Genomic DNA, 23,393 nt, shown 5'->3' on the forward strand with positions numbered 1-23,393 from the left:
TAAATGGTAGCTATCAACACCTTTTTAAACCTACCAGTTAAATAGATTAATGATTGTATAGCAGCGATTAGAACTTAATGGAGGAGGCCTGCTTAAAGATAGCTTTTTATGGCAGGGGTCAAGGACAAAGTACAGTCTGGGATGTCCCTCATGATTCTGGCTCAGCCCTGAGTCAGGGCTAGTTCTTGTGGTGACTTCAAAAAGTTTATGGCAATAAAAAAGGTGGAGAGGCTTCCTGGAGATGTTACTATTGGCTGTAGCATTATAAAAACAAGCAAACAAACACCACAAAACATGGTACTAGCAGTACCTAGGTTTATTTTAAGTGGATACTTTGCTAGACCATGGAAAAATCATTAGTGTGCTTAAAGATTTTAGCTTAAATATTGAAATCATCTTCTCTCCAGCGACACACCACACTGCAGTATGAAAACCAGGAGTAGACTACAGCTGTGTTCATCAGAAAGCAAAGAAAAAAACCAAAGACGTTCTGTAAGCAGGATAGTGATTTCTACAAGGATTTAAGCAGATGTGGCTCAGGAGAGCAAGCTGAAGAGAAGGTACCCAGAATTTTTCCTCTTGGAATGGAAGGGTCTCATAGTGAGGAAAACAAAGCTGGATATGCAGCTTACAGCTGTGACCTCTGCAGCTGGTAGCAAAGCAACTTCAGTGCATCCACTGGCTCTGCACCAACTGCTGTTATTTTGCTTCGAAACCCACTCTAGACTGTCATTCACAGTGAAAGCTGATAGTTAGCTGGTATTGTGACTAATAATGTAGAGTAGTAGGATTCACTGTGAGCAATGGCAGAAGCTAAAAGAATTAATTTCCTAATGTCAAAACAAAGAATGGATGCTGGGCAGATGACCAAACTCAGCAGCTCCACTACTTAAAGTGCAAAGCTGACCAGTCACTTGAAAAGTAACTGGGATGTCTTGTCTTCCTCCAACCTTTTTTTATTTTCTGTAACATTTAAAATTGGTGCACTGCATCTGGCTGGGGTGGAGATATTTTTTGTCCCAGCAGCCTCCATGTTACTGTGTTTTGGATTTTTTGACTACAGAAGCGTTGATAACACACCAGTGTTTTGGCTATTGCTGAACAGCGCTCGCACATCTTTCTTTTTTCTCACTCTGCCCCCTCAGTGAGAAGGCTGCGGCAGGCAAGAAGGTAGGAGAGCACATGGGGTAGCTGGCCCGAACCGGCTGAAGGGATGCTCCATGCCGGAGAATGTCACGCTCAGCAATAGAACTGGGGTAGCAGAAGGTGAGAGACTTTGTCTTCCAGGTAGACATCGCTTGGAGACTGGCTGGGCATCGATCTGCTTGTGGGAGGCGGTGAGTGATCTCCTTTGTACCACTTTTATTTCATTCCCTCACTTACTAAGCTGCCTGTTAACCTGACCCGCGAGCTTTCTTACTCTCATGCTTCCTATTCTCTCCCTGATCCCTCGGCAGCGGTGTGAACACGGGGCTGTGCAGGCGCTTCTCTGCCTCCCGAGGTCAGCTAATCCGAACGAGAAAAAAACACAGGCCACGATATGCTACATGGTTAGATGCAGCGAGCTCAGCAGTGCGGGGGTCAGCTGAAGGCGCACGGCTTCTGCATACGAATTTCCCCCCCGAAGGAACTACCACCTTTCTTTCGCAGCTCTGCACAGCCATAGTTGTAAAACTCCTAAGTGGGGAACCTGAGCAGCTGCGACAGCAAACGCAGCAGCGCTCCGCGCTTCTGGGCCTCCGCCGCACCGGCTGTATCAGCGCGGAAAGCCGAGCGCAGCCTACAACCGCCACACGGCGACCGCTCCCCTCCCCCGCTGCAGCGCGCCCCTCGGCGGCGCGGCGCTGATTGGCTGCCGGGGCCGCGCGGGGGCTGATGGGAGCGCCGCCGGGGCGGCCGGCCTCTCCTTCGGCGGGCGGCGGCGGGATGCGCGGCCCGGCGCGCGGCAGGTACGTGAGGCGGGGAGGAGCGCCTGGCCCGGCTCCGCGGCGGGGACTCGCTCGCCTGAGGGGCGGACGGGGCGCCCGGCGCTTCCCGCGCGCCCGGCCGGGAGCCGCCGGCACGGCCCCCGCCCTCCCCTCGCCCGTTGACAGCCGGCGGCCCCTGGGGAGCGCGGCGGCGCAGGCTCGGAAGAGGAACCGCGGGCGGGAGGAGGAGGACGTGGGGCTTCCCCGTGGCAGCGGGCGGGGGGCTGGGACGGAGCTGCCGCACGCCCCGCGCTGTCCGGCCCCGGGCTCGCTATGGGGGCGCGGAGCGCTTCTCAGCGGCTCCAGGGCACGGCTGGGCTTTGAGCAGCGCCCGGGCCGCCGCCCCGTGCTCCGTGTCCTTCTGGGCAAGCGCGCTCCTTTTCAGTTAAGGAGAAGCGCGGCACCTTGGGGTGCTCCCAAGCAGATGGCAATGAAGCTCGAAACGAACAAAACTCAGTGTCTCGCTCTAACAGAGGTAGCAAGGCAGGAAGCAGTGCGTGGCAGGTGATGCTCTTGGTTTACGTTCACCTGTCTGAGGTGTTTGGAGCTGCTTCTGCTGGCTGTGGGGCTCTGAGGCCAGCGAGCTGTGCAGGAGCCTGGGCTCCGAGTGGAAACCGAGTGAGCAGACCTGGACACGCAGTTTGGAGGTGGCACTTCCATCCCTGGGTGTGATGGTGAGCACCTGATGAAGTCTATGCAGGAACAAATTAGTAGGCTTGTAGAATACCCGATTTAAGTGGCACTCCCCTTCCCTTCGGGGTGCAATGTCTGCGTGTCAGTATGCAGAGTCCTGGCTGCAACTTTCTGAGTCTTCCTTCCTTTCAGTATGACTTGGTTTGATGTTAATTTAGTCATGAACTTCAGCGTGTTATTTCTTAACATTTACGTTGGGGATTTTAATTTCTGGAGAGCTTTTTAATCTTAAAACTTCTTTGAACTTAGCTTGAAGAAATTTGAAAGAGGAAATGACATTCTGCATGATTTTGGGCCTTTTGTAAGGGGAGCTCTGTGGGTACCTGGTGTTGTTTGGACCCTATGCTAGCTCTGAAATGGAGTGGTGCTTGTGTTGCTAGCTATGGGAGGCAGTCTGCCTGACTGTGTAACTTGGTAAGGTGTCATGAGATCATCAAGCAGTTTTCTCCCTCTGGATGAGTAGGTTGGTGGGTGACTTCTGTAATTGTGCGTGATCCACCCTCTTTTAAAAGAAAAGCCTTTTCTGCTCCAGCAGTCCTTCTGAGGCATGTCTGCTTTTTCCTAGTTAAGTTGCGTATTTTTGGGTAGAAGAGTTTTTTTTTTGAGACTTAAGTAATAGAAATCAATAATAGCATTTTCATGAGCTTCTATGTTATTTTCACAACACTTGTACTGTTGATTTTTTTTTTAAAGCCTAGGATTCAGCTATCTTATTTGTACATTAAATCAGTGGTAATGTGTGTGGAATTGAGTCCAATTGCAGCAGTGCTTAGTGAGCGAGAAAAGCAGCTCTGTGTTGAGGAAGTGCATTCTTCTGAAGGAGAACGAGGAAGGAAAGTTTCTGAAGTGGTCCATAGTAAACACAGAAAATTGTCCATCTGGTAACTAAGGATTAAGTGACTAAATTGTAAATGTGAATTCACTAGCCCTAATCCTCTTTGGAGGAGGGTTTTGATAATATTACTGACTCACAGGGCAGTATCCATAAAGCCTGTCGCTCTTGTGGTTCATATAAAATTATGCGTGTGATGACACTTGCCAAACCTGTTTCCCTTCCAGGTATTTGCTGGATAGTTTGAAAGACATATGGATAGATACCACTATGAATGTGTTATTGACAGAGGTCTGCAACACCGATGGCTCATGAATAATCTTTGCTCACAGGGCCCTCTAAATGTTCAGTGCCAGAGGTTCTCCAATGGTAGTGTGAAGGAAAATGGCCCCCAAAGGCCACGTGGGCTTAAAAGAGCTGCCTGTGCTCCTAGCACCAGTGGCAGTGTTATTGAAGCAAACTGGGTTTGGGAACCACGTGCTTGGTTTACAGGCTTCTTAACTGGCTAGTCAGCAGCATTCGTGTTGTTTCACAATAATGACGCTATCTCAACGTGGAAGTACTTGTGAAGATAGTGTCATCTCAGATCTACTCGGTGCCTGTCAAAGTCGATCTACACGTACCTGGAAAAATTAGAATGGTGTAAAATTTTTAGTGTTAAAGAACAGTAGTATTGAATGTTGAAAAGTGGAAATGTTGCTGTTTTACTGAGGGGAGTTACTGTAATAGTGGTTGTTTGGAGAATTTATGCGGAAGACCAAGGGGTAATAGTGCTTTTTCTGTAGCTCACCCGCTCTGTGCTAGTAATTTGGCAACAGCAGAGCTCATGTGTCCATCTGTTCTAGCTTCGTTTTGGCTGCGTTTCAAATACAGATTTGCTTATCTTCAAGGATGGATTTTCAAAATCATAGTGCCTACAGTTCTGGGTTCTGAAGTCCTTGGCTCTCTTACAAGGTGAAGAGGTGACTGTAATACAGTAGCATTAGTGAGTAGTGTGTATCCTGTATTGTATTAATTTGTTCTGATGGTCTCAGACAGCTCAGAACAACTTTGGACTGAGATGAGATTTCTTTATCTTTCGATCTTTGGCCAAAAGTAACTTAATAAACAAACTAATAATCACTTATTTCTTCCTCGCTGGGCAGTGCTTTGTTTTTTTTTTTTTTTGTTTTGTTCTACTCTTTCATTCCAGATTGGAGAGAAATTCTGTCATCCTAAGGTTCCAAGTCCATTTATTCCACCTACTTACTGTTGGAAGGCTGCAACACTTCTATTTCAGGAACCTAGGCCCAGCTTCTTACATTAGTGCTGTTCATGGGTTCTGGATTTGTGTAGACTGAACTACTTTTGCACACCTGGAATTGCTTTTAGGGCCGTTTAGTGCGCTGGTGACTGCCCTGTGTTGTGTTCAGGGAGCACCTGCCTATGTAGTGCTTTCCAAGAGCATGTGAAATCTCTGTTGCCTGCTTTGAACCTAAAACTGATCATACGAAGGAAGAATAATAATAGTATCTGGAAAGTTCTTGTTGATGAGTGTGAAAAGGAAGGAAATCTGCGGAAGAAAAGCTCTTTCTCATGAATAATAGGATGTTAATTGTGTATGTTGGGAGTGTCAACTGAAAAGGAGCATCGAGAGTTGAGCTTGTGAGCAGCTGAGGAATTAACTGGAAATCAGTTTTGTAAATAATCCTGCTTAATAAGTTCTAAAACATTTTTTTTGTCTGTGCTGGAGGATTTTGGCTTGTTAGTGGTTATTTTGTGCCTCTGTTTTTGAGGGTTCCCCTCTGTTTCAATACTTACAAGGTATAAGTAAAGTTGTCCACATTAAGGCTGATAAACAGACCTACAAGAGGGCCTATGAAGCAAAGACTTGGTGTTATAATAACATAGAGGTAGGTAACTATACAGTGATTTTATGCACTAGTTGATTTCATTAGATATTAGACTACATTATCACTCTTGTCGAATGCTGTTAGATTGGTCTTATGTGCTTAATGCTTTACTTCTAGCTGTGAGTTCTTGTAGAAGATTAATAGCTCTACCAACATTTGTCCACAATAGAAGATGGGTGGATTAATTTCAAGATGGAGGGTAAGTAAAATATTTTAACGTGTAATAATCTTTTGTTAGTTTGGAAGATTGGAGTTCCCAGGAAATGATTCTTAATGTCTATATGTTGGCTTTAATGCTGGTTGAAAGTTAACGCCGAAGCTTTATTTCCTTTGCAGTACCAGACCTGGCAGGGTTTGATTTGGTTACAAAATTACTGTTTTGACTCTGAAGGGTTTTGTAGTACTCTATCAGGATAGATACAGCAGTATCTGTAACTTTAAGGATTAGTACCTATGCTCAGTCAAAGTGGATACATTCAGAATCTCATTCTATGTTAAAAAAAAAAATCGGTAGCTTCTTGTACAGATCTTTCTTCCTAACTATTTTTATTGGCTAATTTATTGTTGAATTAGATAATGAGTTTGCGGAAGTCATGAAACTTTTGACTACTCTTTTTACTAGCAGGTGTGAGTTGTTGAGTCTGGGTTTACATCTTCCTATGTTTTTAGAGTAAAAAAATCATTTAAAGGTGAGAGTGTAGTTAAAATTGTCAGTTCAGCTTAGTGGGGGGGGGAAGACTTCCTGATTCTACAGTGATTTTTGTATCAGCCTTAGTCTTCACATTTGTGGTCCAGTGGGTTTGGGAGGATAATTAGTACCTTCCTACTTCTCAGAAATTAGGCAAGATTCTTAGAGAGTGGATTCCAGGTTGTTCCTAAGGGGAATTTTACTGGAGATGAGAATGCTTACTTGCAGTTGATTATGATTTATTTAGAGTGTATCTTTGTGTGCAATGAGTATTGGTAAAAAGCTTAAAAGTTCTTAGGTTGAGGCTTCTTGTCTATATTTTCTTAATTTTACCTCTTCTTCCCACTCATCAGTTCACTTCTTGTTTTGCTTCCTGCCCACATACCCATCGTTACCATGCATACGTAGGTTTTCATCTTCTGTGGTGTAGGAATGGAGCCTTCAGTCAATAGTCATGAGAACTGTAAGACAGCGATGCGTTAGTGCCTTCTATATTTGTCACTATTAAAGTAGGAAAGATGATTATCTTTATATAAAATAGATGATATATTAATTTATTACATGTCTTTTTGTTAGGAAACTGTTAATCTACATTAATCCTCAAAGTGTATTGCTTTAGTCAGATTAATGTCTTTGTTCTTTCCCTTGTAAGCAGGTAAAGCCTTCTACCGTAGAAGTATTAGAAAAAATTGATAAGGTATGTATTTGCCTCTTAGTGACTTGTTTTTGTTTGGAAATATGTCTTATTTGTTCATGCTTTTATTTTAAGTAAGATAATGCCATGGAATTTTAAATTGTTTTGATTATTCCCTTTGGTTGTCATAGATTCTGAGTTTCATGTAGACTGCTACATTTTTTTCCAAAAACAACCCAAACACTAAACAAAAACAGCTAAAACACTGTGTAATAATTACTGAGAAACTATAGTTTAAACACTTATTTAGAAAGCCTGGAACGGGTATGAATGTGAGCTTAGCATAACTGCACAATTTATTGTAACTAACCATTAAACTCCCATGTTATAGAAAAGTCACTTGAGGAAAGTTCTGTTTTTCGGGCTCGCTAGGAAAGTTTCAATGTGTGGTTTAAAGTGCAAAAATAGGAACTATAGTGGTAGTAAGTAAGGTCAGAGCCTGGATAACAGAATAGACAGTTCATTAATCAGTTGTGATTTTTATCTAGAATTTGGGACTTGTCTGTATTGTATGAGGAAATTAACTGGTTTGAAATATGCTGTTGATACTTCTCTTTTTCCTTTAAATTTGAGTGTAAGCACTTCTGTTGTCACTTGAAATGCAATCAAATGGTAACACTTCAGAGCATAGCTTGATTACTTACTAATATGCCAAAAGCATCGTTTAGGTTTTCAAGATGCAAAATATACTTGGCAGGGACTTATGTGATCCTAAAGACAGCCAGTCATAAGATATGAGGCATTTTCCATTTGTCCCAAATACGCTAAAACGCTATACAGGAAAAAGTAATCACTTTCAATAGCTCTGCCCGGTAGGGACATGTCAGTGCTAATACAGTGCAAGTGGCCCTTATCAGTATAGCCCTATGGCATATTTATGCTATGAAAGTTATATCTGGGTAAATAAAGTCATTTATCAAAAATATGCTTAACTTTTTCTATGCAGATATCACATTGATATGGCTAATTTTAGCAATCACTTAAACATGGCTTAATAAAAACCACAGGTACATTTCATTAATAAAGTTGAACCTATTTTTTTATAGGAAATACAGACATTAGAAGAATTCAGAGAAAAAAATCAGAGACTACAGAAACTATGGGTTGGAAGGCTACTCTTCTACTCTTCACTTCTTTATCTTGCCACCTGCTTAATTGTATATTTGTGGTGTCTCCCTGATGAATGGACAGCAAGGTTTTTTATGACACTTCCATTTTTTGCATTTCCTCTGATGTAAGTAAATTTTTTTTTCTGATGGTTGTCCCTTTGATAGAAGGAGATGGAAAATACTTTGTGGCAGGGGTTTGGGTTTGTTTTTAATGATCTTTGATTGTGATAACTTGCTTAACATTTTCTTTTCAAATCCAAGTATTTAGACAGACACTTTCTTTAAGGGAAATGTTTCTCTTGGGTCTGGATTTAGTATTGAATTAAGTCTTAACATCAAAAGATGTTAGCATCTGAAGTTGCTTGTCTTACCAAAATTATACCAGAGCTAGAGAGAGAGCTGTACCTGAGCAAGGCTAGTCCTCTTCTGTTTATATTACGCTATCTTGGGTTTTATTTCTGCTGCCATTTTGGGAAAGTAACACTACTAGATGGAAGTGACACAAAGTATTTTGCCTGTATGTGAAATGAACCACGTAAAATTGGAGGGAAAAGTTCAAGACTGAATGGAAAAACTGAATTTTAGATGTTAGCTGAATGTTAATACTGAAGTGATGTGAAAGATTGTCAGCCTAAATAGGCTGAGGATCAATTTTATGTGAATAACTGTTTTTCCCCCATAAGTTCTTTTAATATTTAAGTAGAAAATAACGAAAGTCTTTGAATGTGACTAGGGGAGAGAATTGTCGTCTCCTCTTTTCCACACGATTGGCTGTTTGTCTTCATGAGTGACTTGTTTTCTAAGTTGACTTTCTTCTGTTTAAAAACAAAAAAAATTGAGTTCCCACCTCACCAAGCAGTGCCTTCACTCCTTCCCTCCTTGCCCCAGCCATCAGTGAGGAGAATCAGTCTTCTGAGCAATTTTCCTAGCAAACAGATTGTACAGTGCATTTACTGATTTACATCATATGAATTTACATCATCTCAGGTGAACACGATAAATACTGTCTATATTTGTACAGCACAGTTGTGTGGAAACCTGATTTGCCAGTGCTCTAGCTCTAGACTTGAAAGGAAGAGTCAAATGTATATATTTAGGGATCTGCAAGATCAATTAGTGTGGATAACACATAACATAACACGTTAAAAGATGCATGAAGTTATTCTCCGTATGTTATATCATGTTATGTGTAATGTAGTAATATGTTGCTGTTATGGAATCCCGTGGAGGAGATAGATGGGTAGTGCTGTCTTTTCTGGAAAGAATTAATTTGTAAATTAAAGCACAAATTAATCTTTGACAGCAATATGAATTGTTTGGATTCTTGAATACAATGAATTGAACAACTTTTCTTGTCAGCATGTAAAGCTTGCTTATGCTACCAATGAAAGTATGTAGAGAAGGAAACTTCTCTTGACTGTGATAGAAATGAAAAATTTATGACTGTGCTCTCGTGTGAATTTTCACTTTAGACTTTCCCTAGTTTGTTTTCCCAATTGTTGCTTCACTTTTTTTTTTGGAATAGTGGGATTCTTGAATTAGACTACAAGGTCAGAGCTAGACTTTTTTTTATCATTTGTGACAGTTCATCTGATTTTTTTTTTTCTATTAAGCTGTTACCCTTCAGTTTTTTTGACGCATATGAGTGGCAAACAACTGCCAACTTATCTTTCCTCTCAGTCAGGAGGCGTCACCCAGCAATAGCTTTAGAGATTTTTTTTTTTAAAGACCTAATCAAACTGGAGTATGTCTGCCTTTTCCACTTGCAGTCAGTCACCAGCTTGTTTCTGCCTTAGGTCATTCCCTCAGTCTTGGTGTGTTACTGGTAGAGTGAGTTAACTGCTAGGATCAATTTTAAATGTGTGTTGATACAGCTGAGAAGTTTTGCATTTTAGGGAGAGATTCTTGAAATAGAATCTAATTTAAATGAAAACTATTTCATCTTGCCCTAATTCTCATAGTACTGTTTTTCATTTTAAACTTGTTATATTTGTATGAAAAGGTCTGTTTTCTGACTTCAAAGTTTCATGAATCTTCGATTTCATGAAATCCTACCATATGTGTTTGCTTAGGATACAACTATAGGTAGGAAAAGACTTTTCTGTAGTAAGCATAGATAAAATAGAGAAGTAATGCCCGTGTAACATAGTTGTCTTACTTCATGGGAAGAAGTATCTTACATTGTTAAGAGACAAAGCTGTCTGTATTCTTAAGACATTACAGTACACTTTTGGAAGTGGAACAGTTAAGCTTGTTTCTCTTACCTTGGATATGTTACTTTCACATTCCATTTTCCTTGTCTGACTTATCTAAACCATGTTTTGTTATTGCTGCTTAAAGGCATTTAAAACTGAGTAGCCGTTATATAAATACAAAATATGTGCTTATGTATTACTCAAAAGTATTTTTAAAATCTTGCATTATTTTGCTTGCTTTCCTATGCTAGTTATTATTGAGAGAATGTTTCTAGCCTTTAGGATGTGTTTTTTTTTTTGCTTAACTGAATCATTGCTACTTTATCATAATTATAAACAATTCTTAGTTTTTAAAAAAAGTCTTAAGGATTGTAGGGAAACCTTTCAAATGTAAAACAGACATAGGTCAGTAATTTTATCTTGAGCGCAGATAAAGCTGCTGCATTGTTTGGGCTAAGTCAGCTGAAACTGTACAGAATGTGACTGGATTCAGAGCTCTGTAAAATCAATAGGAGTCAGGACAGTTACCTTTGTTTGGGAGAGCATTTACACAATAGCTGTATCTCTTGCCTTTTATTGTTATTGAATTCTTTCTACAAACCTCCTGTGTCTTAATTTTGGGACTTGTCTGGTAGACTTGTTTTTTGGATAACTTGCTTCATAAATTTATCAAACAAGAAGCAATGAATAAGTAGTTTTCAGCTAGCTGCATATACCTTGAATTTCCAAGAATTCTCACTGAGCATTTTAGCAAGCAGTGTCATTACTATTACTGCTTCCTTAGTATTTCTACCCATAGTAGTATTTTATTAACTATTATTCCAGTTGGATTTTATTTAGACTAATGTTGATGCCTTGTTGGCAATATAGTAGTTTCATTTATAGCTCCCTGCTTAAATATTGTTTGAAGATTTGTTCTTTGTATTTGCAGAACTAAATCTCATGTGGTAAGTCTTCTGTGTGAACTGTCTGCTTTGCTAAATGACTTTGGAAATGATTACTGTAATATTGTAATTAATATAACTCTTCTTTCTGTTTTAAAGAATCTGGTTTATAAGAACACTGCTCATTTTTTTCTTTTCCAAAAGGACAGAAAGGAATAGTAAGTATTTTGTCTTTTTTAGTGTATGGAGCTAGTTGGGAATGGTGCTTGCTGTGAGAAAGTGAATATTTTGGACAATTTGGTGCTTCCAGCAATAGCCTCTTGATGTTAAAATGGGTAGCGTTAGCTTCACTGTTGTTTCCACCAGAACTCTGTAGAGAATATTAAGGAAACTGCTTAATCTCTCACTTTGCTTATGATATGATGGTAACTTTCTCCCCTCTTTGGACGTTTGAAAGTGTAATGGAATAAAATGAAGCAGAGAAAAGGAGAAAGGAAAAAGAAAAATAATAGGAGTGATTTTTTAATACTTGCATTTTGCAAGTATTCTTGCAAGTCCTAATCTGTCATCTTTAAGTAGAAGAGATGTTTAGCAGGTGTTAAATTTATTTGTCAAGATGGCTTTCACTCCACCAAGTTCTCCAAAATATGCTTATGCTCACCTGGGTGTATAAGGAGATAGGTGGCTTTTTTTTTTGAGAACTAAGGAAAAAATGGGTATCATATAGCTTAAGAAATAAAATAAAAATGCTGTTGTTCAAATACATGTGTGTGTAGTTGCTAAAGTACATGCAAATATTTCACCTAAAAATTGGAAGTCTTCTATTTAGAAAAGAGAAAATACACAGTGCAAGAGTTGCAGGAAAAAATGCAATGGGAAGAGATCTGGCAACTGAGTGGCTCAAGTATGGTCTTTTATTTTGGGGTAAATTAGTATAACACATGATTCATTAGAAATAGTAATTTAATATTGTGAAAGTCTACATTGGATAGCTATACCAGTTTTGGGAGCTATGCTCTGAATGAGGAAAATTCCTAGTGAAACACAAGGAGGATGGGTGGTATAGAGAGATTAGGGAATTTCAGTTTTTAAGATAGGTTAGTCAGACAGCTGTTGAGGAAGATTTAGGCTGATCTATCCCAAAGCGTAGAGAAAATAAATGAGGTATCTTGCAGATATTGACTTCTCTGGTATGAATTCTTTTTCAGTAGGCTTAATTAAGATAAGATATATTGGTTTCTTGAGAGTGCTTTCCAGTAATTGCCATTTGTCCACCTTGGAAGGGGCAAGCATGAGACACTTGTCAAAGGAAGAGGTAAAGAAAGAAATGCCCCCTCTATAAACTTATTGTACTGCTTTGTGAGTGGCTGTACTCAGAGATGTTCTAGGTGGTCGGGTACCAAATGCAGCCTCTGTTTCTTAAGTAATTGTTAATGACTGGCACTCCTATTTGTTTGACTGCCTGATCCCATACCGCATTACAGTGCAAGCTGTTAATCTATGCAGAGCTACCTGAGGGGTTGTTCTAAAATAAATATCAAATTTGGTGGATGGAGGTGCATTAGTTTGTTTATTTGAAGATAAGTAATTCCTGGAATTGTTTATTGTCTTTGATTTGGCCTGGCACTAAGTAGATCTTGCTCTAAGTTCTATCTCTTGTACTGATAAGTGTTGGTAATAGTTATTCTTTCTTAGCATTCAACTTCAGAATTTTGTACGTGTCAGGTTCTAGTGTTTTTTACCTTCAGTACAATGGCTTATGACATTGATTCTTACATTCTGGGAAAGTTCTGTTATGTGTTCCTTAAAGTTATTTCTTGGAATAACTTTTCAAAAGTGTTTAATGTTCCTAATAAATATACATAGATAAATGCAAATGTGTGTATACAAATAAAAGTATGTATTACATTTGATATTGATCTTGTTTCTTTTAGCTTTATACTTTCTTTGGAAAACTAAAAAATGGGTAAAAACCATGATATCTTACAAGTGAACTGCTAGTGTCCAGTAATATTGAGGAAGGGGAAGAGTTTTAAACAGGTTTTTGTGTGTGTTAAGTTCTTCTTGATATGAAGTATATAGTGGAAAACTGATGTTACCAAGAAAATACCTTCTGTACTATGTGATGGTTTATTGCAGTGAGTTTTTCATGACTGCCAAGCTGTAAGCACTGACTTTAAGGAGAATCCCATTGCATTTGACCTTTCCTTTCTGTTCCTTCTAGAGATAAGAGGTTAAGTGCTGCACTTATTACTAGTAGCAAAGTCTCTTATATTTAGTAGTAAAGTGACCTGCTTAGCCTACGAAACTTTTTTTTCTTCTGTAGTCTCAAAGTATTGGAAAGGTGAAATAGATTCAGATTTGAAGCTCAAAATTCATCCAGCATTTGGAACTAGCGTGTGTAAGAGGCTTACATGAAATATTGAAGCCAGTAAATCTGATACTCAGATATATTAATACTTGGACTTCAAGTGTTTTTTTTCTGTAGTTTGACTGCTGAGATTAAGTGCATTTGGTCCATTGTTGTAGCAATTTTAATGTAGGTCAAAGCAGGGCACTAGCTAGAATTGGTTCCCTTAATGAGGAAATGGTACATAAAACTTTTTAAATAGTTACAACTGTAAAATGATAAGTGAGTTATAATTTATGAGCAATTTCAGGGTTTAAGATAATTTATTTTCACATACAATTTTGTGTTTTTTTTTTTTGCAAAGTTTACTGGCGTAGGTTTGGTTGTGGTCAGTAAACTTTGATCGTACAGGGCAAATTCAGTGTTCAGAGGGTGCTGAAATTCTCTTATATGTGAAAACTGATGTATAATGTTTTTCTTTTAGATGATGCGCTGGAAGATTTAAAATCTCAAAAGAAAAAAATAGTAAGTAAAACTTAAAGAAAAAATAGTTGTTGTGGCCCACTGAAATGTTTTTGCGTCTCTCCAAGTTCAGCTTGATGATGATACATAGATGAAAAGCAGAGGGAGGCAAGGGAGAGGGAGAGGGGGAAGCTATTAGCATTGCTCTGTTTTCATGTGTTTTCTAGTACTCCTGCCACACAGTAGTACTGGGCTGCTTGCGAATGAGAATAAATTCTCTCCTTGTAGTTTAAATTAAAACTCCTGTTTTATTGTTGCTAGATCTGTGAGGTGATTTAGTAAAAAAAATAAAAACGTGTTCTTTAAACTGCTTATTGCTGACTATTTGTTACTTTAGGATTATAAAGCAGTAGATACACTGATTCAAGAACGTAGAGTCCAACTGAATTTTTAATGGATACTGTCATTTAATTTCTTGTTTGTGCATAGCAAAAATGACTTTCGTCTGGATTCACTTTGTCATCAAATAACAGATTGTTTGTATCTCAAATACTTCACCACTTATTTTCCATCCTATTTTAATACCATATTTTTCTTCCATTACCTTCTTTCCTCTTGAAAATGTATACTGTCTTGTATTGGTTCCAGTGGTTATCTCCAGACTGTCTATTTTTGTGAGCTGTGTGGATGAGTTAACCGTATGAAACAGGTGTATGCCAGGTCTTTGTATCAGATGGATCCACACTTGATCTTGAAACAAATTTTGAATGGAAAAGCTTCAGAGTCTTGGATAACTTGCACTGTTTGTGCAAAGTTCATAACACTGCAAGCTGTTTCATCTCTGGCTAGTCACTCTATGAAGAAACCGTGTGGCTTCATCTCAAGTCTTTAAGGGCAAAACTTAAGAAAAAACCAAAAGACCTCCAACCAACCAACAACAAAACACAAATGCAGTCCCTACCCCCAAAACATCCTCCTGAAGTTGCATTATATGCCTCTGTTGTTAATGTTTTTTTCCAAGTGTTTACCTTGTGCCTTCTAGGTTGTTTGTTCTAGTAGCTAAATTAACGGAAAACCCACAGCAAAGCTACTAGAAAGGTGTATGATAAATGTCTGAAACCGTATGGCCTTCTCAAGGCAAACAGAATTCACTGATCTTCCACTTGGGTGGAAGTACTTAGTAAATGTAAAAATGGTACGTTAAACTGTAACCTACTTATGCCATTGTCCTTTAGTAAAGAGGATTTGCTAATTTATATCTGCTAATCTTTATTTTAAGGAATCTATTAAATGGAAGTGTCCTTTGGCTGGAGAGGTCATAAAAAAGGGTTGGAGATGCTTAAATTTTGTAGGAATGAAATAAATGAATATGACAGCTATATTTTTAATCTTACTTTATGAAAACAATAACCAAAATTAATCTGTCCAATTTACACAGTTATTGAGTTGTTTTGAAGAGAAATTTCTGAGAACAGGAAAAGCTCAATGGAGAACAAAAGAGCCTTTGGAGTCTTGAGTGTAAATCTCTCATTTCATTTAAATAAATGGCTTTCTGTGATCACAGTTTTCATACTGTTGAAGAAATAGTCATGCTGAACTTGTGTGTGGGTTTCTTGGCTTTTCTCTTTAGATCAGACAAAATCAGGTAGATTAGTCAGGAGAAAAAAAAGGGGAATTTTTTTTACTTGGAATTGATGCCACTGAAATATGATGTAAATATCTTGACTTTGCATATGTAAAATATATAATGTAAAAAAAAAAAGTCAAAACAACAGCAGAAGTGCCATCCTGTAATCACTGAGGACAAACGTCTAAGTAGAGCTTTAGCTCAACTGTTTTTCAGTCTGAAGGCAATAAAAAGTCTGTGATTATCTCCTGAGCTTGTGGGTGCTTGCTTCCTAGCAAGGCACCTGTAGTCTATTGAAATTGGTGTGGTGCAAGGCACCTACTATATATAGCCTATTGAATTGGTGTGTTGTTGGTATTTTTGACTGAGAAGATTTTCTTAGAAGTTTTGTCATATTTTAAAGGTATTTAATTAAACTTGAATCCTACTGTGTTGAAATGAGCTGAAAATGGATGCAGGTAACGAGGTATGACTAGAATTTGTATTTTAGATAAAAATGCTATTAAAATTGCATAATATAAGAATTACGTAATAATGTGATTTTTTTTGATAATGTTCAGATCTAGTTTTGGTTTTGTGATAATTTTCTTATTCCCATCTGTATCGACAAGTACCTGTAGCAATACCTACTTTGTAGTTAAACAAAGAAATGAAAACAAGGAAAAAACCAACCAACCAACCAAAAACATTCAAACAAAATAATGGGAATGGAGAGGGACAAAATTATATTTTTGTAGGATTCTAATTAAGCAATGTATTTGCTAATAGAAATAGTTATTGAAGTTTTAACATAGTGATCTTCAAACACCATTGGAATACATAAATTATTTATTTCCTGTTTATTTGTAATGCAGATTGTCTAGGCACTGTAAGCCTGTCACAACAGCTATGGTTTTTCACTTTATTGAAGCTCAGCTACCTGATTGCTAGAGAAACTTTAGACAGTTGGCCTTTTGAGAAGTGTTACAGTACTTGAGTTTTACTGGCCTGTGGTCTGTCTTTTCCTTAGTGATGCTCCCTAAATTCCAAAGGGTGCCCACAACAGAGTAAGCTCCTCACCTGTTAGATGGAAATCCCTGGTGGTTGTGCCATGTGAGCTGTCAAATGGACCCTTCAGTTCTTCTCAGAAGAGTTCAGTCTTCGGTAGCATAATTGCGTGGGTTGTAATGTGGGTGAAATATCTGAGAAACATATTTCTTCTTGAAATACTCATTAATATTGTCTGTTGAGACAAAGTACACGGAGTGCATAATACTTTGCACAGGGTTGAGTCCTTACAGTATCGTTTCCTTAGTGGTCTAAAACATATTGTGATTCTTCGTGGTATGGGGGTAAGAATTGAGTGTGTTAGCTATAATCAAGGCAGTACTTCAAGATGCAGCTTTTCTATTGTTGATCATAAGGGATACTCTGTGCATGTGATACTGTAACTGTCACTTTGGCCTTAGTTCTTCATCAGTTAATGAAGTTGTCAACCCTTAAGTCTGAATGTGTTTAGATAAGTAAGTTCAGAGGGTTAAGCAGATTGAAAGCAAGGGCACCGGACATGTATTAAGCTGCTACAAGTGGGAATTAACAGTGACTTTACCTGGAGTAGCGGTCTTAAAGATGGGATAATTCTTAGCCTGAGGACGGAGTTGCTAAGATAGCATAGTAAATACTGACCATTGTGTGAGCCCAGCCATGTCTACCCAGTATATGTTAGAGTACTGCAAACTCGTAATACGAAGCTTTGTGTGACTAAGAATTAATTCTGTCGATGAATGATCAAGGTGTGTTTCTTGTAGATGTGTTGCAGTGTTCATACAAAACAGTTACTGTTACTATTGTGGCTTAAATCATTTTCTATTTTAAAGTTACTTTTGTGTGTGCTTGCAAATCTTATACTGTAGATTGAAATTAATCTTCAGCTTTGCGTAAATGTAGAGAAGTACTTCTCCATAGTGAGGTTTGACGTCCCAAGTAATTCAGTTTAAGAACTTGCAAGATAGCATGGCGATTAAGTAGCTTGCACCATGCTAATACTTCAAATTTCCAGTTGCTAAATCACATTTACAAGATGCTTAAAATATGTTACTCATGTTACTTTTCAATATGGGCAACTGATGCAGTTTCTGCAGGCATTCTTTTTGGTTGCCATTTGGAAAGGAGGCACTCCATGCAATTATTCATGAGAGGGGAAGTGGTACATGACCATGCTGCTTTATTAAGATGTGGCTAATTCTGTGAGTTAGTTTGAAAATCCATGATTAGGGTGGTATTTTATAGTGAATTCACCCGTAGTTCTGGTAACTCAGCATTTTATCTTGATAACTGTGAATTTTCTTTTGGCAGGAGGTGGAGAATACTTTTGTGGGGAAAAAAAAATTGAATCTCAGAGAAGGGTATTATGGAGAAGAGTAGAACTGTAGAGCAATTTGGTGTTTTTAAGCCATTGGTCAGCACTAGGTAAACCTTTTCTGGGGTTGTTTCGAACTAGTGAATAATCCAGAAGTCAGTTGTTTGATTTGCTTTTATAAATGAATTCGTGGTAGTGCACAAGCAAGTTTCTTCTGTCATGTAAACTTATAGTATTCCAAGCTTATACACTCAAGCTGTTATTTGCTTCTAGTCATTATACTAATCTGCTCTAGCAATAGGGGAAGTTTGACCTCCTTACTACTACTTTAGGTATTGCCAGCCAAATTTAGCTGAATTCAGGAAAATAGAAGTGAACCCATGGGATTTGAGAGTGTGCTTATAGAAATCTTGACAATTTTTAGAAGTTTTCAAGAATTCTGTAAAAGCTTGGTTGTCGGTGTGAGTTCTCATTAAGTTTCAGCTTTACTGGATTTATAAAGCTACATATAAACTTCAAAATACAAAGAATAAATTATTGGATTATCCTATAACTTGATAACATGAGGATGACTGTGACATCTGAATCTTGTGATAAGGAAGTTTCAAGTGATGGTGGAGTGTTCTGCTTTTTCTTTACCTAGAACTCATCTTGCTTAGCTGTTCTCATTTTCCTGTGTTGCTGTGAAGACAAATGCATGCGTTATGTGATTATTTATGTCAAGTGTCTCGGGGCTCTTCCTTTTGGTTTGGGGGCTGGATATAGACACTGATAATTAATGTTACCTCACTTTCCCTTGCTAACATCACCCCTTCGTGTGAAGGATTGCCTTGTGGTTTGCACTTTTATGAGCAGTAAATGCTTTACTTTTCCTATTAGACTCTTAATTCTGATCTTACTGCACACTGTGTGGCATTTCTTTTATAAGTTAGTGGGTTTACTCCAAAGTCCTGCAGAAATAAAAATTTAGGAAATTTATTATTTTTTTTACTTCCCTATTTGTTCCCTTTTTGTTTCAGCAGTCCTTAATTAGCAGCTTGTGTAGTATTCCTTGCCTTGAACTTCTGGTAGTTTGTGTAGGAGTGAGCTGTTAAATGGGTACTGTGTATATGTTAAATGGAGTGGAATTTATTTATCTTCTGAGGTCTATTTGTGGTTCTGAGGTTTCTCTAACGGTAAAAGCAATGCAAGGACTGTATACACAGAAAGGCTGAGATCTTAGTTTCTCACTAGTGAGATACTTGCCTAAAAGTCATGTTAATGTGCACCATTTGTTATTTTAGCAGTGATAAATGACTTTGAGGGAACGTAATTTTTTGACCACTGACCTTTTCAGTTTTGCAGCTTATGCCAACAGCAAATTTAACAAACAAACAAATAAGACCACTTTTAGCTGAACGTGGCCATTAGTCAGCATATCTAAGAGAAAAGGTCTGCTTAAGATACTGTAAAATGCATTATAATTTCTATATATATTTGCTATTTGTCATAAATTCAGCTATCTGTTCAAAAGTTAAGCTTCTTCTGATGTTGACTGTTAACCACTAAAATGATACTTTACTAGTGATTACTTTTTTAATTAAGCCCATGTATTAGCTATAAAGCCACTTGAGTGCATTGTAAATAAAACGCTGTAGTAATGAAGTGCTTTAATTACACTCCCTAAAGTATGAATAGTTCTCAGTGAATTTTTTTATTTAAATTCTTAATATGTTCCCTTTTTTCTGAAAAGCAGTTTGAATTGCTGTAAAGATGGAGTTCTAGCCTTTAAAGTCATTTGAGCAAATTCCATGGCTGTTCTCTAGTTAGTGAGTTTTCACAGCATTTGCAGCAAGCTAATTGCTTCTGCTAATAAATAATCTAAAATCGATGCTGACAGCAGTTAATTGGCACAGAGACTTTATTCTGTAAAGCACTTGGCTAACGACCTTCCTTAAATTAATAGCATTAAGTGCTATGAGGAAATAAATCTAAGGAATTGCCTGTCATTTGCTTGTCATGTCTAATAACTTCCAATAATGATGGCTGATAGATTTTTGCACATTCCATTATTGAAGTTGGTGCATGTAATTATTCTCCTCATTATATGTAAACAATTAGCAATATTTGGTGTTTCCTTGCAATAAAGCTGTTAAATACAAGTAGCCCGTTAGAGTTGCTAAACTTTTGGAAGGAAAATTTCATATCCATTGTGTGCACCAAATCTGCAGTTATCTGAACGTGTTATGTGAGTTACATCTGAACATGGCTCATTGGGTAGAGCTTGACAATTTGCTAACTTCTGTATGTTGATTGTAAATAGGAGTGTGTGAAGAAAATGCTGAAAGAATTCTGTTTTGATATGTGGAACCTTTTGTTTCCAGCTTGAGGAAGTGATGGAGAAGGAAACATACAAGACTGCTAAACTAATTCTTGAAAGGTTTGATCCCGAATCAAATGCAAAGGTAAGAATCTTTATTGATACTGATTTAATGTAAAGGGTACCATGGAGCTGTACACTCAGATAATGTTATTTATAATTAATTGGCAGGAGGCTGAACTGCCATCTGCTGGAACATCTGCAACCCCAAGACCTGGACAAGGTAATAGCCCTGTAAAACGGCTGCTCTTTAGCAGAGATGCTCATCATTCATTGCAATTTCTACTCTTGGAAGTCTCTCTATAATAAAATTCATAGATTGATTGACCTTTATTTAGGGTTAATAGACTGTTTATTAGACTATGCCTGTGGATGTTCTTTATTTTTTCATACAATGGCTCTATTAGTAAATACTGTTGCTCTTCTAGACAATGTTAACATCAACATTAAATATTGATGCGTTAAAATCAAGTTCTCGTGTCACACACTTGTTTTGTTTGAATATTAAGTGGCTGTGAAATCTTATACGGCGTTCCTTTACTTAACTTTCCAGTTGTGCTACGGTATTTGTCCAGTCAGACATTTCATAAGGCAGCACTTAAATTACTTTTCTAAGGCAGATGAGTAGACCTAACTCAAAGCTAGTGCAGAAATGGTATTATGTAGATGCTAAAAATGAACTTTACTAGTCTGACACAAACAAAATATACTTGGATTTTTCTTAAAGTTGAGTATAACATGCTGTACTTGTACCGTATTAACAGCATTTTCAGTCTAAAGGCCTCCTGGTATAATGTTAATGAAGATGACTTCCCTACAAAAATTTGTTTCGAAAAAGTGTAAAGAATAATTTGTTGTTTCAGCCAACTCAGACCTGTGGGGGCTCATGCTCAAAGTAAACTGCAGCAGCTGATGTACATAATTTTCCATGAAAGAAACACTGTTGCAGAGCACATATGAGAACTCTAAACTTTTGTCTAATTCTTGTGAGAGGGATTTGAAATAAACAAGCCTGTATTTCTTTCATTTTTCACTCTTGAAATGCTGGTTTTGGTAGGTACGCAGCGCTTGTATTTATGCTGTTTGGCTTTATCTTCTGAAACTGGGGAGACTTATTTTTTTAATAGCCTGTTTTTTGTATGTGCAGTAATTCATTCATTCAATTTTTAGATATCAAAAGTGTTATCGTATTGTTTTTCACACTAAGTATCTGCCCCAAACAAATACACTGCACAGAACAGAATCTAACTTAACTTACTCTAACTACATGGAACCTTAATGTGGTTATGGTATAATTTCATGTATGTAATAAACAGTAGAATTTGTGATTTTGAAATTAATAAAATAGCTGATAAGTTAACATTTATACTTCCTTAGACTCCTCTTGTCTCAGTTTGGAGACAAGCTGGTCAGGGAGCAGAACTTATTATCTTAAGCACTGAATGGATAATGACCAATCAGATTGGACTTAAAGTTGTATGTGGCAAATGATGAAAGGTTAGTTAGTATGTTTTTAACTTGCGATTGAAATAGAAACTCACACGTCTAACAAATTATTTAGTTGAGAGATTTTTATCAATCAGCTTTACATAGTAGTTAACTCTCAGAAAGCCACTCAGCAGCTTCATCATTCGCTTAGCCCTTCTTGAAGTTTTTGTGATTTTTGAGATGCTTGTTAAGTAATTGTCATTTTAACAAATGATTCATATTAATCTTGAGATTTGGTATTAGAAAATCCTGGAAATTCAGAAGGAAGGGAATTTGAAAACTGAAGTGCAATTTTATCTATTAGATGTTTTGAGGGTGGAGTTAATGAGTACTCTGTCCATATGAAGAAAATAGGGTAAGTGGGGAAAAAATATAAACAGTAATATCCTATTGTTGCTACCTGTTCCCTTCAGTGTGCTGATACAGCTGTTAGCAGAGCTCTATTCTAATTGAGATCACTGCATGACCTGAATTAAAAATAATGCAATAACAGATGGTTGCAAGCTGTGGGTTGGGTACAGACACCAAGAGGATAAAGAAATTCTTGGTTCATCTTTATCACTAAAGCCAACAAATTTGTGAACTATATATTGACTGGGATTATGCTCCAGATATTTTAAGAGCAATGTACAAAAATCAAGGAGTTTTGAAGTGAAGGAGAAATAAAATACTTCTTCTTGTAAACATGAAAGATACAGCTCTCTCACCAGTAGCAATATCTTAATAAAGATATTCTACACTGGCGCTGAACAATACGTACCAGTAACTGTAGAATTTGAACTTTTGTGCACCCGAAGGATAAAAGGTCCATTTTCAAGTTACTCATCTGTCTTCATACAGTTAATTTGCAGAAGCAAAGAAATCATTTATGGGGGAGGGAGTTTAAAAACTGCAAAACTTCATTCAATCTACTTCAGCAGTTGCTATACATTGTTAGAATAGAGACAAAATGGACACTTTACTCAATTAACTTGTGGGACTTTAATGATGGAAACCTGGAAGTTTATAAGAGGTTCATAATAAATGTGCAATGTATTATTGATAGATGAATTATACTTGTTGGGCAGAATTTTTCAGAGTTGCAAATGAGTAAATGAAGAGGGTAGTTATTCTAGTCCAGGTTAATTGGAAATGTCACTAGTAAAATCTCTCACAAAAAACTCTCAATGTCAGTGGTGATGTACATCATAATGAATTCTCAATTAAAAGTCGATTTTTGACACAGGATTAGTTATGAAAATAGGAACATGTTACCAAGGAAACCTTTAAGGAATTTTTGCAACTACCTCACCAATTTACCCTGTTATCTGGATTCTTAAGAGTTTAAACGAGGGGACAAATTTTACTTGCTGACACCAAATAAAAAGCATACAGAATCTTCATGCTCGTTAGGTGATCTAAACTGGAAGATAAGTGTCAGTTAATGCAGCAATGCACATAATGGCATGGAAGGAGAAGCTAATAGTGTGTTCTGTTTAGTAGGAAACTGAGCTATATAGATTTTTAGTAAGCCTTAGGTTGCAGCCTTCTGACTGTGGATGATAATCTTTTCTTCCTTCTGGTATATACTAATGCTATTTATATGGACAGATCAGTAGGCAAGAATATAGCCTACATATTGCAATTTCATAGCACTAGGTGTTGGCAGTTGACCAACTGAACTTTTGTTTGACCTAACGCTCCAGTGATAGCAACTCTTCCTTGGCTAGTATAAGCTCATGTTACGTGCTCACCATTCCCATAGTACATACAAAAGCTTAGTGTGGTAGTGTTCTAATTCCCAGGTACAGAGGTCACTCCTTCAGGCTTAAGCAC

General features: G+C 37.8%; 1 protein-coding gene across 11 annotated transcripts in view; it reads left to right on the forward strand.

Moving 5' to 3' along the window:
• LNPK (lunapark, ER junction formation factor) overlaps positions 1,120-23,393 on the forward strand; it is a 38,661-nt gene continuing 16,387 nt past the window's right edge. For 2 of the 11 annotated variants that reach the window (XM_021398898.1, XM_021398907.1), the window contains exons 1-8: positions 1,899-1,949; positions 5,502-5,583; positions 6,725-6,769; positions 7,813-8,000; positions 11,114-11,172; positions 13,789-13,829; positions 20,095-20,175; positions 20,262-20,313. In XM_021398898.1, coding sequence (XP_021254573.1) covers positions 5,557-5,583; positions 6,725-6,769; positions 7,813-8,000; positions 11,114-11,172; positions 13,789-13,829; positions 20,095-20,175; positions 20,262-20,313 — 493 coding nt within the window. In that variant the 5' untranslated portion in view covers positions 1,899-1,949; positions 5,502-5,556. The other 9 variants (XM_021398904.1, XM_021398908.1, XM_021398899.1 and 6 more) reach the window with 8 other exon arrangements.

This window comes from Numida meleagris, chromosome 5, assembly GCF_002078875.1.
Source record: "Numida meleagris isolate 19003 breed g44 Domestic line chromosome 5, NumMel1.0, whole genome shotgun sequence".
NCBI classification, from domain to species: domain Eukaryota; kingdom Metazoa; phylum Chordata; class Aves; order Galliformes; family Numididae; genus Numida; species Numida meleagris.